General features: G+C 42.9%; 1 protein-coding gene across 10 annotated transcripts in view; it reads right to left on the reverse strand.

Annotated features, from left to right (window-relative positions):
* Positions 1-5,063: 5,063 nt before the first annotated feature.
* Positions 5,064-18,954, reverse strand: part of LOC138284268 (zinc finger MYM-type protein 1-like) — a 69,964-nt gene continuing 56,073 nt past the window's right edge. For all 10 annotated transcript variants that reach the window (XM_069222851.1, XM_069222846.1, XM_069222842.1 and 7 more), the window contains one exon: positions 5,064-8,243. In XM_069222851.1, coding sequence (XP_069078952.1) covers positions 6,107-8,218 — 2,112 coding nt within the window. In that variant the 5' untranslated portion in view covers positions 8,219-8,243 and the 3' untranslated portion in view covers positions 5,064-6,106. The remainder of the gene's footprint in view (positions 8,244-18,954) is intronic.

Below are 18,954 nucleotides of genomic sequence, written 5' to 3' on the forward strand. Positions count from 1 at the left end.
GGCAAACTGACAAATGGAACCACCACCTCAGTGTACATTGAGCTTTGTATGTACAACTGACAGCAATGATGCAGATTTCAATTTCAGAATGTTGACCAGCACCATAAAATGGCGGCTGCCTGTCCTGTTTGTAGGGACAGGTGGAAGTGATGTAACTCCGCCAACGGTGGGCATCATGGCAGAAGGCGGTCTTGCACCGCAGTTCTATTCCTCATTGGCTTTCATGGGGCTCTATGGAGTACAGTGTCCAATGAGGATCACTGGTGGCCGTGTACACCGCAGCGGACGTGACCACCATTTCCTGTCTATGACCTCACTTGATTCCTGACTTTCCACAGGACAACACATCCAGTGCGTGTGCAGCTGTGACCCGAGTCTGGAACCTGCCAATGCCCGTGTGACAGGGGAAAGGGCCCCTGCCTTCACTTCAGAGGAGTTTGAGCACCTGGTGGATGGGGCACTACCTCTGTTTGGACAGCTGTATGGGACTCCAGACAAACAGGTTAGTACACCATGGGGACAAGGTTGCATGGATAAGGTTGCATGGAGATTGTGTGTGCTGGCAGTGTGTAATTTGGGTGGCGGGTATGGCTGGTGGTAGTGTACATGCAGGGCTCCGGGTGATGTGTGTGCCATTTGAGGGGAAATTGTATTTGTGGGCCATATGTGTGACAGGCTGAATTGTATGGTCAATGGTGTCCTCCTGTCTGTATTTCCTCTACAGGTCAGCGCCCATCAGAAGAAGGGATTGTGCTGTGCCATCGCCAAGGACATGCAGACTCTGGGGGTCTATAGCAGGCGCTGCACCCACTGCAGAAAACGGTGGGAGGACCTAAGACGCTGGGCCAAGAAAACTGCGGAGGCCCAGCTGGGGATGGCCTCCCAACGAGGGAGGGGTGCCCATTGGAACCGGAGCACCCCTGAATAATGGCGGTGGCATACCCAGAGCTGGTTGGGCGCTTGAGGGCAGCACAGCAGCCACAACGGGGTGAGTACAGTGTGTGTAACAACCATCTTTGTTGCCTGGCATCGGATTCTGATGGTGGGCTTCAGTTAATGGGTGCCCCTTAATGCCAGCTCAGACATTGCTGCGTGGTCCAGCTCAGGATAAATGGGTGAATGGCAAAATCTTGTTAACTAGGTAGGTGGCATTCCATGTCAGACAGGGCTTAGTAGGTCCCAGGAGCGGTGCAGGTGGCAGTGGTTGGCTCTCATCTTCCTGTGGTACCTAGCCAATGGAATGCCAGTGCGGTGCACAGTGCTCAATCTTAATCCCTGTGTGTGATAATGTGTATGCCATCTGTGGTGTTAGTGATGTAAATGACCCAGTGCTCCCTTTCTCTGCCCCCCTATTTTCTTCTGTCATCCTGTCCATATGTGCATTAGCATCATCTGGCGGAGGAGCAGGGCCACCCGCTACAGAGGGAGCTGCAGCCCACAGGACCCAGGAGGCAGAGTCCACTGATGCAGACGGGACCAGTAAGACGGAGGGCGAGGGGAGCACCACGGCAGGGAGAGGAGGTGATAACATGGACTGATTCCTCCTCCGATGGAAACTCCCTGGTGGTGGCGGACACCTCTGGACCCACCCCAGCTACAGGTACAGCCGCCATCCCCCGTACCAGCGCCGCCCTCCCAGTAGCCCCCCCACCAAGTTGCTCGTGCCCGCTCACCCAGGAGGGTGGGCATCTCCTTCGCCCCAGGCACCTCAGGCTCTGCCCCAGTCAGCCCTGCTGCCCTCAGTGAGGAGGCTATTGCCCTCCTAAGATCCATCTCTGTTGGGCAGTCAACCATAGTAAATGCCACCCAGGGGCAGGCATCCGAGATGCAGCAATTCTGTGCCTACCTGGAGGGCATCCATGGTGGGTTGGCGGCCCTACAGAGATTGTTTCAGGCTCTAGCCTCCTCTCTGATGGCAGCCAGTGTCCCTGGTCCTACCGTCCTCCATCAAACTACCACTTCCAAGTCCCTGCCTCCTCAACCCGCATCCATCCCAAGCACACATACAGACAAGCATGCACACAAAACATCACACAAGAGAGGCACCGACAAACACAGGCAGCACACTTCAAGAGACAAGCACTCTCAACAAACGACAGCTGTACACACAACATACACTGCCTCCACTGTCTCTCCCTCCTCCTCCTTCAGTCACATCCGCACTCACACCTGCATGCACTGCATCAACAGCCCCACCACCATCACCACATCATGTGGAACACATACCTCACTTGCAGACACCACCACAATATCCATTTACACGTCCTGTTTGTCCTCTGCCACCCTGTGTGCCCCTCTCCTAAGAGACACAAACGCTCCCACTCAGACACCCAACAGCCATCCACCTCACACACACACACACACACACACACACACACACACTGTTCATGCACCTGCACCCAAGTCCAGCAGACGTACACCTCCTACAGCCACTCCCTCTACCTTCACTCACATCCCTTCTCCCACATCCCTCCCCAACGTCCCTAAGAAGCTTTTTCTTGCCCAACTTGACCTCTTACCTCCCCCTCCATCCCCCTTCCTGCTCATAATAGGAGGGTCCCAACGACCCAGACCAGCACCTTAGCCACACAGTCTGCCACTGCTCCCACCAAAAAATCAGCTGCTGGCACAAAGGAGCCCCGAGTGTGATGACAGCCACTCCTAGTAAGTGCACACCTCTGCCTCAGAAAGGGAGGACTAGGGTGGCAAAACCCAAGAGACAGAGGACGGGGTCAGAGGAGCCACCTCCTAGACCAGGAAGCAGGGACACCAGTCACATGTCAAAGGCCAAGGGGGCCAGTCACAAGAGGGAACACATGGATCCCCTTCCACCACCAAAGAAAGCCACTGTTCCCCCTCCACCAGCAGTGGGCAAGGAACCCTCTCCACCAGCAGAGGCACCCAAGGAGCCCCCTCCACCAGCAGAGGGCAAGGAACCCTCTCCACCAGCAGAGGCACCCAAGGAGACCCCTCCACCAGCTGAGGGCATGCAGCCGCCCCTCCAGAGACTGTTGGGCAAGGAGCCCCCTCCAGAACAAGTGGGCATGTTACCCACTCCAGTGACTGTGCCCTTTCAATCCCCTCCAGAGACAGTTGGGCAAGGATCCCCCTCCAGAACAAGTGGGCATGTTACCCACTTCCGCTGAGGTGCTCCCTACCCTACCCTTCCGCTGAGGTGCCTGCCCATTTCCAACATGATGGCCCTGAACAATGGAGTCCAGATTATGCCAGGAGTCAAGTTGGGCATTGGACTGTGCCCTGTGGTCAGGTGTCCGTTTGGTACTTTGTACTGGCCATTGGCCCAATCTGGACATTGACGCCTGCATTTACATTTAATGTTTCATTATGGTGGCTGTTGGCAGAAAATTACATTATTCGTACATCAGAATTGTTGTCCTTGCATTATTTTCATGTGGGTCCTGTGACATTCGTTTTACTCTGCAGCTGGTTCTGGGTATGGTGTGAGTGTGTGAATGGTGTGTGATGTGCGTGTGTGTGTCACTCTCTTTTTCCTCCCTCCCTTGTGTGCTAGGTGGTTGTACTCACCGTCGTCGTCTTCGTCAGCATTGGTGTTCCAGGACGGCCATGGCGTGGTAGAGCATCGGGAAGACTTGGAGTTCCGGTCCATGGCGGCGGCGGAGTCCTCTGCGTTCCTGATGGTGAGTCTTTTGTTTTCTGTACTGTGTTTCGGCAATGCTTTTGATGGCGTTAGTACCGCCCCGTAAATCCTGGCGGTTTGCTATGTCATAATATGGTGGGTGGTACCTTGACTTCCGCCTGGCTGTTGAAGGCTACCGCCATGGTCAGTGGTGTTTACGCCCTGATTGTTGGTGTGTACACTGGCTGTCTATGGGAGATATCACCCCCATGGTCATAATTTGGCAGTAATTACCGCCAGGTTGTTGGTGGTATTACCGCCACTTCAACAGTCATGGCTAATGTCATAATGAGGGCCATTATATACATCTCTAGTCAGGCCTATGTTTCAGTCAGGAGGTAATGTGACCAACCCACCCACCCACTGAGGAATAATGATGAAAGAATAGGGGATACCTGATACACCATTCTCTCTACGCTTCCGTTGACGTAATTGTAAAAGTAAGGTATTGAACAGGCTCAGCCATATAAGAAAATACCCAACTCTGATCCCCAGGGAAGAATACACAAACACACTCAGCCACACATATGGCATCACATACATGTACAACAAAAACATTCCATTTGGAGAATAGGGGGCACAACCACGCATTAAAAGTAATCAGTTTGTTACATATAACCCCCAGTTGCAGGTCATTGTTCTATAAGTGATGATCCAGGAGGCGGTCTCACCAATAGTTTTGCACTATCCCTCACTCGCTTGGTGGCGGCTGGTGACATTTGAAAGAAGGGAGGCATAAAAGTTTGAAATGAGTGTTGCATCGCAAACTAAGACAGCGGGCCCAACAGCCACAAAGGAAGTTTGAGGAGGTATGGGTCTTCCCAGAGATAATATGGATAAAGAAGTGGACAAATGTTGCATGTTAAAGCAAATTTGAGAATGCAAAAAGGTTTATAAAGCAATTTTGAAACTTTAGACTTGAAATATTTAAACACATGAAAACAATGCTTCATAGCTTACTGAATTAAAATTGTTCAACACTTACTGTAGTGTGCAACTGTACAGTATGACAAGCAAGGTTATTAAATTATCTTACCTGCATGCATGGTTGTCTCGGCATTGAATCTGGTTGTTAAAATTGAAAATCTTAATGCCATAATAATGATCTTACAGCAAGCACGGGCATTGCAAAATTACAATGCAAATGTGAATCATGTTTTGATAAACAATTGGAACATTATGTTGTACTTAACTATGCAAGTAAACATATATATATATATATATATATATATATATATATATAGCATGGTGGGAGCCTCTAATCTTTTTATAAGAATGTCTGACATTTTCTTCTTACAATCTAGCTATGACATCAATGAAGACATTTAATATAATAAGGATATACCTGCTCCATTCTGTAACCAAAGGAATTCATAATTGATTTTGAGATAACAATTCTTAGTACTTCAAATATTTCTTTCTTTATTAAAATACCTTGGAAATGAAATCTACTAAGAAAATACAAGCTATTGTGATTTGCAGGACTGAACACAACGAGACAGCAAGACTTAACCTTGAAGGGCACCCTGCAATGCACTTCATGTGTTATGCAAGGGACGGAGAAATATGATCACATCATCCCCTTTACCCCCATTCTGATGGAACTCCATTAGCTCAACTTTGCTCATCCACTACATCATCAAAATCGGCTACATTATTTAAAAACATTGATGATTTAGTGGGCCAGCAAAACCATCATGACTAGCGGCAACCCTCTTATTTTGTGGACAAGCTCACAATATCTGTTGGCTCTCACAATCTTGCAGCAAGGACACCATTACTGCAGATTAAGTGTAAAAATGAAAAATACAAGTGTCCAGACCGTTTCTTTTTATGCACCCAGGCTCCGGAACAACATCCATGAAAGAACAAGAACACCGTATCACAATGCAGTAACAAACCACTAACCAGCTACGAGTCCAATCACTTGTTGACTGTATTCTTGGCTTTCTTTGAGGTTGACCAGAACTTTGCTGCACTTTTAGAAAGATTCCAGCTTTATAAGTACACACATTTATTAATGTTATAATCATCAAACTACACTCTGCAGTGATACACCTTACTAAATGTTTCTTTGCATTATATTCACATGTTGGCAGCACCACATTTTATAAATAAGAGTGTAATTGCATCTAACAATAAAACAAGCAGAACATAATAACAAAAAATGAAATAGTTGTGTTGGATCAGATAGCAATTGCAAAGAAGGTTCTATCAACTTACGCAACTTAATGAGATATGTGCTGCTAAAACATACATAGTAAGACTCTATAATGTCTCAAATGCTTAGTATTGAGTTTCAAAGCATCCGTATGGCAGAAGTTTGACAGACTGAAGTCCGGCATACACTACTGATTTCACAGACACCAATATCTGTCCAACAGATGAGGAAGTAAGCAGGTCACAAACTACCAGCACTCTAGAAACGTTAGGATTAACACATGTTGTTCACTTCTTGTAGATGAAGTCAGCATGTCTGTCTTTAATAGCTGCAAACTTTTCAATTACTTGAATATTAAAGTCTGGGATTCTCTTAACAAGGTCTCTCTCTATAGATAACATTGCTAAAGCATTTAGTCTTTCCTCAATTATGGTGTTCCTTAAGAAAGTCTTAATTCTGCTCAAAGTTGAAAAACATCGCTCCGACTCAGATGTTGTCATGGGAGTAGTTATGAGTATTTTTAGTAAAGCCACGGTCTCTGTAAGTGATTGTTCCATATTAAGTTTTTGAATTAAAGCCAGCAAAGAAATGGCACCAGTAGCCTGCCGATACACATGCATTCCATATAGTACAGTTAATTCAGTTCTCAGATCCTCTTTATTGAGCATAGGATAAGCTTCCACAGCCTCATTCAGTGCTTGCTCAGGGAAGGAAATATCATAATTTGCAAACTGGTTACTTTGCAGTAATGTGGCACTCACCAAATGCTTTGTAAAAGAAAAACGTTCATTTGCATGCACAACTATAGTGTCACATATTACCTGCGCAATTTGGACCAGACTGCCGATGTTTTTTCTACGGTTGGAAAAACTAGAATCTTTTGGCAGTCTGCTGTCTAAACTGTCAACCCCTTCTCTAACTTTGTTCATGCTGGTGACAAACTGGATTTTAGCCCATTGTATAAATATAGTCTCTATGTCTCGTTTTTGTAGCTGGTTATAGAATTTGTCAACAATAGGCATTATTTCATGAAACAAAAACAGAAAGAACTGGAACTCCCTGTCTTGCAGTGTTCTAGCAAAGCCACGGGCCTCACTTCGACTTTTGCATTCAAAGTTACCACTGGATTCAATGGTATTGAAACAATTTTCAAGATCTGTCCTATATTCGTATATTAGGTTGATTGTGCGTAAGTTAAAGTTCAAACAAGTTGCAGATCCTTTTGGAACCCTTTTCTCCACAATGTCCTGAAGTATTTCGGTTCTTTTGGGTGAATTCAAAAAGAATGCTGCTATTCCTGCTACATCCAAAAAGAACATTTGAGCCTCAGAGATCTTTGCTACTGCTTGCTGCATAATAACATTGAGTTGATGGGCATAACAGTGCACATAATGGGCATTAGGGTACACATCTCTGATTTTTTCTTGTAATCCACCAAAAATTCCACTCCTAACTGAAGCACCATCGTAGCTTTGTGCAATTAGTTTTTGCTTTTGAGGGTTATCTGGAAAAATCAAGTTCAGTTCAGTGAACATAGCTGTAGCAACGGTTTCTGCACTTGAGTCTCTTAAATGTGTAAAACCGTAGAATCTCTCTACCACTTTACTGTCACTTTCAATATACCGAAAGATTAATACAGACTGTGTTTTACTGGCCACATCAGTGGTGTCATCAGCCTGAATAGCCACAAAGTCTGTGGTTTTCAACTCTTGGACAATGTAGCTTCTTATAATCTCTAGCATACATTCAAGAAGTTCATTTTGTATGGTTTTAGAGGTGCCCTTTAACACTGCAACACTTGCTAAACGTGTTTCCATTTCACGGTCTATGCTTCCAATTAAATCTACAAGGCCTCTGAATATGCCAGGATTTGAGGAACTTTCAGATTCATCATTCGCTCGTAACACCAGTTCAAAAGCACCACAGAAACGAATACAATCAATTATTTTTGACAGTATGTGTCTATTTTTATCGACTGCTTCGTTGTGTTTCATTATTGCTTTTCTGTATGTGTCGCTTATGTGGGCTTCAATGGGCGCGTCTCCTAACATTCCCAGTCTTGTCAGGTTTTCCATATGGCACCTTGAGTGTGCATGCTTCTTTATTTTATCTGACAAATGCTTCAAGTCTGTCACTCCTTTTTTTGTCCAAGGAATGTCACCACCAAACAGCAAGCAGGGAAAGCAGAACACAGAATTTCTTGAAGTACACCCTGTAAGCCAATCAACCTTTGAGTACCAGGTGTTTGAGAATGTACGTTTGTACATCTTTCCCCTGTCTTGGGCGGTTTGTTGTAGTTTTAGGTCTGGACGATCAGGTCCTAATTGTTTAATAATTAGTTTTTTTTCATGACTCAGTCCAAGGAATGGCTTTGCAAGTAGCTGCTCCACTGTATTCATGGTCTCTCTCCAATATTAAAGGGACCTGTTAAAATTAAAATACAATGCGTAAGGTTTGATGTAAGCTTAACTCACATTTCTGAATAAATGCATATCTTGTGTACTTTTGCACTATACTGCAAACAACGTCCCTTTGCACAACATGACTGTTCATAACATAGCCTTACATCTTGCTCAGGTTGTTGAAGTCCCTGAACCAGATATATAGGTTGAGCTACAGATGAGGGCCTATAACGGGGGAGAGGGCCTTTAACCACCAGTATAGCCCAAGGCAGAAGGACCTAAAGGTTATTATCACATTCCATCCACTGAGGTAAAAAGGTAGAAACAGCAAGACAAACTTTGGATCGTTGGAGAAGAATGCTTAGACCAACCACTTCATTGTCCTCAACTGAGCTCTCAACATTCCAGTCTTCTAAAATTGCTTATATACCTCCATCCCTTAAAACTGATACTTAAGTGACCCAACCCACTATGTAGCTTGTATTTCAGCTGCAACAAGAGCAGCAATGGATGTTAGGTTCTGTGCAAGACCTCCTCAGGCTTTACTAAGTGCTGAAAAGAAAAATACTAAATCATTAGTGATTTGAATTGGAAACATAAATTATACATTAAAGCCAAGTTCTTCCATACTACGCTGTGAAAATCACTTATTTGAAGAGGTTCCCTAATTTTAGAGCTCGCAAATAAATGGTAGCCATTAATAACCATCCTGGCGTTCAGAAGGTGAACATAAAAAAACTATTTGAAGGCCTCTTTGTTGTATCTTGTCACTTGTGCATGAGTTGCTGGCAGTTCGAAGACATAGATGAAATCTCAGGCAATTTCTTCTGACAAATTGCTGCTAAGTCTTTTGTCACCATTGAAATTGGTGTTGACTTCTCCTTCTCTGACTGCTGTAAAGAAACAAGGGAAGCCTGAAGATAATTAGGGGCCACGTGTAAGATTGTGTTACAAGGAACAGGTTTCCCCAAGTAAAAGTTAAATAGTAACTCATACACAGGGGTGTAAATATAGCCCAGGGAGCTATAAATCAGCTTGATAAAAAGGGGCACACTTATACAGGTGCTTAATATTCAGGCAAACATGAAGTGACCAAACCATGAAAAACAGTCACAATTTCCTTCTTAGGACACAACACTACTGCACCCAATATTTGATTCCATATAAACACCAGGGTCACAGTGTTCCAGTCAACGACGTTTTGATCCATACAGTTGTAAGGATCATTATCAGAATGATACAATGCATGCCTGGCAGGACATAGCTAGACCAAAAATGAATTAGCTATGTGGATACCTGTATGGGGAAAGGAAAGAAAGCAAGGCGAGATGAACTGAGAGAAGAAAAAGAAAGAAAACAAAGTTATTGAAAGTTAAAATAAAGTCTGCACAAGTGAGATGACATCCATGCTCTGGTCATGGTGATGAACTGGCACAAAAATCTCACTGAAATGTGGACGCTAAATAAAGTCTGCACAAGTGAGATGACCTCCATGCTCCGGGCTTGGTGATGAATTGGCACCAACAAAATAAAAAATAAATTTAAAAAGTGATGGTGAATTGAAAACACAACCCAATAACAAGAAACAAAGTGCTACATAGGCCGGTTACTCAAGGAAGTGACATAAAATCCAATGGGAAACAATATACATGCATTAAGTGTCAATTATAAGGCCATTCTCATCTACACTGCCTATACACGTGTGGCGGGAAGATCTTACTGCGAATAATGTATAATGCCAAAATGAAAACCTCAATGTAGCATCTAATGTGCTAATAAGAAAATGAATGCAAGACTCAGTGACCAAAACAAGGAATGAAAGATTCCATATACACACAATAAATGTATATATGAGATTAGCCGAAGATATAGAAATTGCTAATGTGAAAGTCACCCACTGGTCCAGTTAGAGACAAAATTTGTGGTTACATTTCAAAGTATTTCAATATAATAAAGGCAATAAGGGCTAAACCCACCAATTCCGACTTATTTCCACAAGTAAGTCCACATATTCAACACCCTTATGTATATATGGAATCAAATATTGGGTGCAGTAGTATTGTGTCCTAAGAAGGAAGTTCTGACTATATTTTCCATGGTTTGGTCACTTCTTGTCTGCCTGAATATGTTATGCACTTGTATAAGTGCACCCTTACATTTAATTCTATGTATAAAAAATAAAAATTATGTTTTTTTTATCAAGCTGATTTAACATTCTCTGGACTATATTTATACCCCGATGTATGAATTACTATTTACCTTTTAGCTAGGGGCCCCTGTTCCCTGTAACACAATCTTATGGCAATCGAAAGATTGCAAGGGATTTTTTTTTGACCCCCCACTCCCCTACTACAAATACCTATGGGTATTTCCTTTTTCCTCCTTCTCGTGTGTTGTTTTTTTCGTCTTTCCTATTTTCTGACTAAATCTTTACAGCAGGTCTCTATTCACAGCATGTCAGACCATATGCCATTGTAAACCGACAATTACATTAAAACAAGCATTTGCAATGCAATAGGTCTCACATTTGCTTGGGTTAGAGCTATTGGCGTTGTAAATTCATAACTGGACTTTTCTTGTCACATAAATTAGTCAACCACGCCTCATAATTTGTTTTTTTCCCGACACATAATTCCAGTGGCTCTGCATAAAACTAAAGCACTTCCATTTACCTTCTTCCTCTACCTGCAACCAAAAATGAAAATGTTGCCATTTAGCATCACAATTCAAATCTGCCATGTTAATTCCAATAGAATACAACTTTCCCCACCCCATAATTTTCAAAGCAAAAGACTGACCCACAGCTTATTCCAAGTATTTCTATTATACACAATAAGCTGTATGTGGGCGAGAGACCTAAAAATTATTTGACACACATTTTAATGCAATCTGAAACCAGATAAAGGGTCTCTTTATCTCTTGCTACAACGCATACATGCTAACATCTGGTGAGAAAAACAAGGATTTTAGTTTCACTAGAACTTTGAGTGGAGTGGCGAATGCTTTGGAAAACTAAAACATTTTAGATCGCTGACATACATATGTTGGAATTGCTTACAAAGACGTATAGAGTGACAAGATATGTCTTTTAAAAGCCAACAAATTTAAAAGTAAATCCTTAAACAGTTCCTGTGAATGGTCAGAGAGCACATGAGGGGACATGCATAAGTTGTAGCTCACATCGGCCTGGTCCAGCAGCTGAGCTCATTAATGCACACTCCTTTCACCACAGTGCCTCACCTGAGCTCCCCTACGCATCAGTACTGCCATAGCTGCTATTAAGTACACCCATGAACTAAACTCACCAAACCTTGCTCTGACAGCTGACTGCAAATGGGTACGAACAACCACTCTGATATGCTGCTAAATAACATGACACACCATAGGGGAGGAGTTCAATGGAAAAAGAAAACAAACTAAAAACCGGCATGCATGGAAGAGACACCAAACGAAAAAAAGGTGGCCATTAACAAAAGATGGAATTTTGTTCTCAGGCATGATATCATCAAATAAACTTGAAAGAATGTTGTCAGTTATCGATAAGCAGTAAACAGTTTTTAAAGTATAACAAGCAACAACGTGGGAGGGGTGGTGGGGACGGGCAGACACAAACAGGTAACTGAGGGATGGGTGGGAGGTCCTGGTTGACGGCAATGAGAGACAATTTAAAGCGCAATGGCCGCCATGAGCATGAGTGCGAAGGAGAGACACAAAAGAAGAAAGGTAGTTCGCTCACAGTAAAACATATCTGCACTCGTTCAGTAATCCATGTATCAGGGTCAATCTGCAAGGCAATAACAAAACCGCCCTAAGGAGGGACAAACGTAAAGCGTTTACCAATGTCATCAAGGCATTTTTGAAAGGCAAGCCTGAAGGCAACAGGTCTAAATCGCTTGCTCACTCGACTTAAAAATATTGGAGGGCCCCTCTCTTTTCTCTGACATTGGCGAAACCACACAAACTGCAAGTTCCAGTCTAACAGAACAATTGAATACTTGAAAGCAAACATAATTCCATTTGGTTTAAAAGTGAGGAATATTACCGGTGTATTCACAAATGACAACAATTATAATAAATGTTTTAGTTACATCGGGACAACCTGTTCACAACACTGACTGGTGCTTGGCATAGATAAGGCCATTGACCGTTCCAGAAATTTCAGATCTTGAAAAACAAACGAGTGAATCTGGGTTGATATCGGATGCTAAAACTCTATTGGACAAAATAAACAAGATCATTATGAGTTTATAGGAGTAGAACAGTAGAAGAAGTCTAATAAACATAAAAAGGATATAAGATATTATACAATAGAGAGGATGTACCCCTACCTTAACGAGAATTTCTATGTAAACCGTAATTTCTGAAAAACCTTGGGGGTGGATTCAATAAACACAAGAACCTTGTGACATTCAGTGACTCCTCAGCAGTATAATCAGATAACTCTGACCCAGGAGAGAGTAAAAGCTCCTCCACACCTAATACACATCCCACTTTTTAGGAAGAGGCCAGTCCAGATCCCCACAGATAGAGAGAGGCCGAGGCTTGCAATGGTTCAACACACCAGTGGAGACAAACACAACAGAAATATTACCAATGGGGGAATCAATGAGCTTAAGCAACCCTAATAATGCAGTCCCCAACACCCCTCCTGATACAACTAACTTGTTTCAGACAAATACCATTTTCAACCTCTCCAAACATATTTTGTCAGACACAGAGACTACTTTCCTGAGTAGGGGCCATCCCTTCGTGCCCATGGTGAGACCTAATTCTTGAGTCTACGAACAGAGATCTTTCAGTTTTTGCGTAAAATCTGATTACATACGTTCGTCCTAGTTAACTCTCACCTTGGTACTAACTTGTTTACTAATCTTCGCTTACCTTCCACCTTCTCACCCAATTCCTCCATGCTCCAGAGATCCAGACTTTTGTAAAAAAATTGGTCCTTAGAGATACTGCCAATCTTGAAAACCAGAAGATTGTTATCCCGTATATTATATCTTTAGCAGAAAAACAGCCCTTGGACACTGTTAAATCTAATACATCTCCGATTGTCAAACTGGCAGTTAAAGGAGGGGGAATAGTTTTACAAGATATCAATCAGTATAAGAACAAAATTCTAAGACAAATTTCTAATGAGACACATTATGTAAAACTTGTGGAAAACCTATCAAGGAGCTCCAGACCCAAAGATATACTATCACTAGGAGGGGTATGGATGCATGCATTATCAGTAAAAATGAAATTTTCCATAGATCTAATGAATCAAATTGAACATATGGACTTTGACTGCAATGAATGCCTTCTATGTACACCTGATTTAGAATACGTGTACACAAATACTCCTCAAATTGGGGAGATCAGACAGACCCTGGAGAGTAAGTTGCGCCCCCATCCATTCCTTACTGATTTCATTACACTCACTCTAAACTTTTTTCTTCTTTGAAAAGGATTTCTTTCAACAGATTAAGGGGACAACTATGGGAGCTGTTTATGTCCCAATTTTGATATCCTCTTCATGGATAATCTAGAGACCATGACCATCTTGTCAGGAAGAAATCCATTTCATGACAACATAATAGTTTGGAAAAGATACATAGATGATCTAATCTGGAGCGGTACTCCTAACACTTTTTTAACATTTGTTTCCTGGTTGAAATACAACTGTAATGAACTCCGATTTACTTCACAACACAGCGAAGAAAAGATCCCATCTCTGGACCTCATGGTTAAAACCCAAGAGGATGAACTCTATACTTCCTTATACTGCAAGCCAACAGAAAGAAATACATTGCTAGCATATTTAAGTCACCATCCTTGGGCATTAAGATATTCTCTCCCTTATTCCCAATTCTTGAGACTTTGACGTAACTGTTCTAGAAAACAAGATTTTTTCAGGGAAGTAGAAACTCTAAAAGCTCAACTACTTGGAGAGGATAACCCTGGAGGCTTACACTAGCTCCATAAAAAGGGCATGATAATACCCAAGCAAAGCAACCCTGACACCAAGAGAGAGATGAAACCGAGAGGCCAGTCTGCGTAACCAAATTTTCTCTGGTTTACGATAAGGTCAAGAAAACCATTTTACGCGACTGGGAGGTCCTGATGATGATCCTCACAATTATACTAATCGAAACGTCGTCGACTCTGACCCTTGTGTACCGAAAATTGGGTGCAGTAGTGTTGTGTCCTAAGAAGGAAATTGTGACTATATTTCTCATGGTTTGGTCACTTCCTGTTTGCCTGTAGTATGGGTGTAGTATACAGTTAGGAATGAAAAAATGAAGTACTTTTTTGTAATTTTGAAGGTATGACTGAAAATCAATTTCCACTCGTTGTTTGTATGCTTTATAATTTTACCAGTGTAACTGCATGATTGTCTGTGCAAATGTAATGGCCATTTCAATTAAGATGTGCTATCTGGAAATGAAAGTGTGCTATGCTGCAGTACCATCCGTTAGTAATGTGTTTGTGACAGCGTGCCCCAAAACACACCACCACCTACATACTACACACTTAGCTTTCCTACAGAATGGGTGTAGGCTGAAGCACATTTGTGACTCTTATTTCTGTACTAGCCTTGTGTTTTTCATAATCCCTATGATTTAAGACATGCAAGAAACAACACTGACGGCAGAACCACTACTGTTCAAGCACCACTGCAGCCTTCAATCATGGCAGGCAAGATCGAAAGATTGTGACCCGATGCCTGGCCATGCACTTCCATTCTGGGCCTGAGGGTGCTGATGGCAAGTGCTGCACTTCCTATCAGCACCCCCAAACCTAGAGTGAAAGCTGCTTATCTGTTGCTCATTTAAGTGGGAGATTTGCATTTTCACTGCACAGTTCCGTTCATACTCCCCATGTTGTCACAGCCAGCTCCAGTGGGCAGCACGAGCTCAAGTCAACATCCAAGGACCAGGTTTAGCATTCCTTCTGCAACTTGGAAGCAACTATAGAACATTGCCAATAAACAGAGTGGTAATTGCTGTAACACAGAAATGAACAGCAGTGACTGTGCCATGTGTTACTGCAACAACTAAAGCTTGAGTCTTTAAATGTTGCATTAAGACGTCATGAAATTCTATGACTGCTATTTGTTCCCATGCTACCTCCATTCTATTTTTAGAGGGCGTTCTAAAATTGTTTGCAAGTAAGAAACCAGTTCAGCATCTTATATATTATCTGTGTAACTTGTAAGTTATATAGACACGTTGTATGATGGAACCATGCATGCCAGAACAACGTATGCCTAAACAACGAGGTCAGAACCACAACTGCTATGTTTAGATACGTCTTTACCGCGCATGCCTTTACAACAGATTTTGTTGTAAAAGCATGCCTAGTTAAGGCATGTGTGGAAATACATGCTATTCGGCCCAAAACTACCTCAACCCTACCCGCACCCGCCCGGAGTCCTAAAAAAAAAAAAAATATACTATCCTAAACCTCCACCCCTAGAATCTAAAATACCCCGACACCCCACCCGTCCTGAACTCTAAAAAAACGAATACTCCCAACCCCGTACCTATGCCCCATAAAACTAAACTACACCCAACACTCCCACCGGCCCTGAGCCCTATACATTTTTTAAAAAATACCCCGACTCCCCCACCCCTAAAAACAAAACTACCCTGACAAATCCTGAAACCTTCCCCCCAATAAGTAAACTACTGTGACCCACCCACCCTAAACTCTATTGGTCCCTAAAAAGTAAGTTACCCCGACCACCCAACCCACCATAAGCCCTAAAAAATAAAAAAAATACATGTCCTCTAAAAACAAAATTACCCTGACACCCCCACCCACAGCCTTAAATCCACTCCCTCTGCTAAAAACTACCTACCAACCCTGCCCCAACCCCCACTATCTCACTACGCCCTCTCCCGATCCTTCCGCCCTCTCCTCCCACCCTTCCTTAAACTTTCACCCGCCCCTTGAAAAATAAACTACACAACACCCCCACCCAAAGCCTAATCCCCCAACCCCTTTAAAAAAGAAAAAATAGCCCGCCTCCGACTTACCCCAATCCCATAATCCACCCCCAGCCCCATTTACCTCACTGTGTCCTCCGTGTCCTCTCCCTAAAAACGCATGAATTTTCATGTGACTTAACCACACATATGGTTGTTCAGCACATGTGTGGTTAAGGCACAGGAAAAACCATAATTTGTTACGCTTGCGTGGGAAACGTCCGCGTCCTTAAGGACGTTTCCCATATAGACTAGGGGCCTTATTACGACCCTGGAGGTCCAATGACCGTCAGAGTTGTGGTCGGATCGACCGCCACATTATGACCACGGCAGTAGTGCTGCCGGAACACCATCAGCACTAATCTGCAAGCAACACTGCCCTGGGGATTACGACTCCCTTCTCCATCAGCGGTTTCTTGGTGGTAGCAATGCCATGAAACGGCTGCAGGCACGGGGTGCAGGGGGCTCCTGTACTTGGCATGGGCAGTGCAAGGGCCCCCCTGGCCAGCCTGTCGCAATGTTCACTGTCTGCTTTGAGGACAGTGTACACTGCAAGGGGTGCTCCCTATGCATTACAGCATTGCCACTGGCTCTATTACGAGCCAGAGACAATGCTGTAAGCTGTTTCCCGCTGGGCCAGCGGGCGGAAACTCTATTCCCGCTCCCTGACCCAGTGGAAAACTTGTAATGGGGCCTGTGGGGAGGCGCCGCACCTGCAGCAACCTACTCGTTGGACTTCGGCGGACAGGCTTTTCCGTCCACCGAAGTTGTAATGACCCCCTTATGTCTTCTCCCACTGGGTACTGAGGATCAAGCTGCACAGCACATCTGCTAACTCCCTGGTCAGGATAGCACATTAGTGTGAATCAAAAATCAAAGCTGGGATTTACTTTCCCAAAGTTTCCACTGTAGCAGACTACAGCTGGAGGCCATATGTGATGCCATCTGTTACCAGGCCACGTTTATGTCCTGACAAATGGTTTGTATTTATTGCTCACAAATGGAGGGGGCATGTAGTATCAGCTTTTGGCAAACCTGATGTATTCAGGCTACAAGCCATTTGTTAGGACACACACAGGGGCTGGGGCTATAAACTATTTTGGTGAAGGAAATCCCAAGTGTGTTAGCTTTGATGCACATGTACGCCGGTCCATTTCGAAATTTTGATTTTCCCCATATTTTCAGGCAGTAAATTACATAAATCAAATCAACAACAGTGTGCCAGCACTATATCTAGAACAATTAACAGGTCTTTCCTCTTCCTAAAGAAAGTTAAAAAAACTTTAAAAAAACTTAAAGTGGGTAAAATATGTGAAAAAGAATTACGACTATGGTGTAGATGGCGTTTGCTAAAGCTTTCAACAAAAATCTAATTAATATGAAATTACTTAACAAGTGAATGAAACTGCGTGACCTATGCTGCCTGACTTGCTGAGAACTGTTGAAATTAACACATGCTTTGCAAAATAAATGTTTCTCTTCTAACCTTTGCATGACTTGTGCATGTTACAAAACTTCTCCCATCCTGAACAATGGAAGCAGTATTATATATATTCTTTTTGCATGCTAGCCTGCTTTGGGATCCGCTGACGTGCATAATTTATATACTAGGTTGCATCTTTTATGAATGGATCAACATTGTGAATGTGATTGGAAAGGAAGTAGAAATAACATTCATGCATGTATTATATACTGTCAGAAGCAAAGTATTCATGTGAACCCAATCCGATGTATCCAACGCTTCTCTGACTGCAAAACAGGCAGAGTGTTCAGAAGTTTCAACATGTGAAGAATAAATTACATTTGCTATGCATTGTTGCTAATAAAAATGTATTGTGTCCTAGAGAAAGTGAAGGGGTTCCCAATGCAGAGCAGGTTAGAAATGAGAGAGGGCTGCTTGGGTTCCTGGTATTTGGGCATTTCATGTTATTTTGCTTCTTAGTAGAAAAGTCTTCCTGACTATTGCTATTCGGAGAGTGAGCTGGAGACTGTTTCAGAATACTGCGAAAGCTGTAGCTAACTGAACTGATAATAATGAGAACTGAGTAAGAGACACTTTCCCAGACTAGACTGAACTGCTACTGATTTTTTTGTAACGTAGTGAATACTCGCCCTATAGAACTAAGCTGAATAGATTAAGGGAAGATTCAGGACACGCTTCATGCAATGTTCTTTAAATTTCATTGATTAATAAAACATATTACTTTTATTGAATAAGTATTTTGAAACTACTCTAAACTCTCATTATTGTCTCGTAGAAAATTGACAACACGATTATGTTGCAGCTTATTATTATACCTAAAAGTCACCTCAAAGGTTGAGCGACCAGAAGGCTCAGTAAGAGGGTCAGTATAAATATATAATTGAAAATTTGTGGACTTATGCTGCCCCAAATAATTTGGTAGTTACAGGATGGTTAAAGTGCTAGGGGAAAAAAGCTGCAAAAAGGAAAGGGAGTAAGAAAAAAAAAATTGAGTGCTCCATGCCTAACCCCGACTGTGAAGACTGATGCGGCGTGGTTTCGAAAGCAATTGCAGTTGGCGGTTGCAAGTTTGGTGAAAAGTTTGACTGGTGTGAGTATCAATAGTGTTGACGTATATGCATGTAATGGTTATGATGAATTTTATTTTTTGCTGTGTTGAAAGATGCTTTATTAAAGAAATAAAGAGAAATTCAGACTAACTGTCTTAGATCCCGGGATAGATAAATATAGTTCATGAAAATTTGTCAGCTAGGTGAAGTGTAAAGTGGTGAGACGGA

Source organism: Pleurodeles waltl, chromosome 3_1 (assembly GCF_031143425.1).
Source record: "Pleurodeles waltl isolate 20211129_DDA chromosome 3_1, aPleWal1.hap1.20221129, whole genome shotgun sequence".
NCBI lineage: Eukaryota > Metazoa > Chordata > Amphibia > Caudata > Salamandridae > Pleurodeles > Pleurodeles waltl.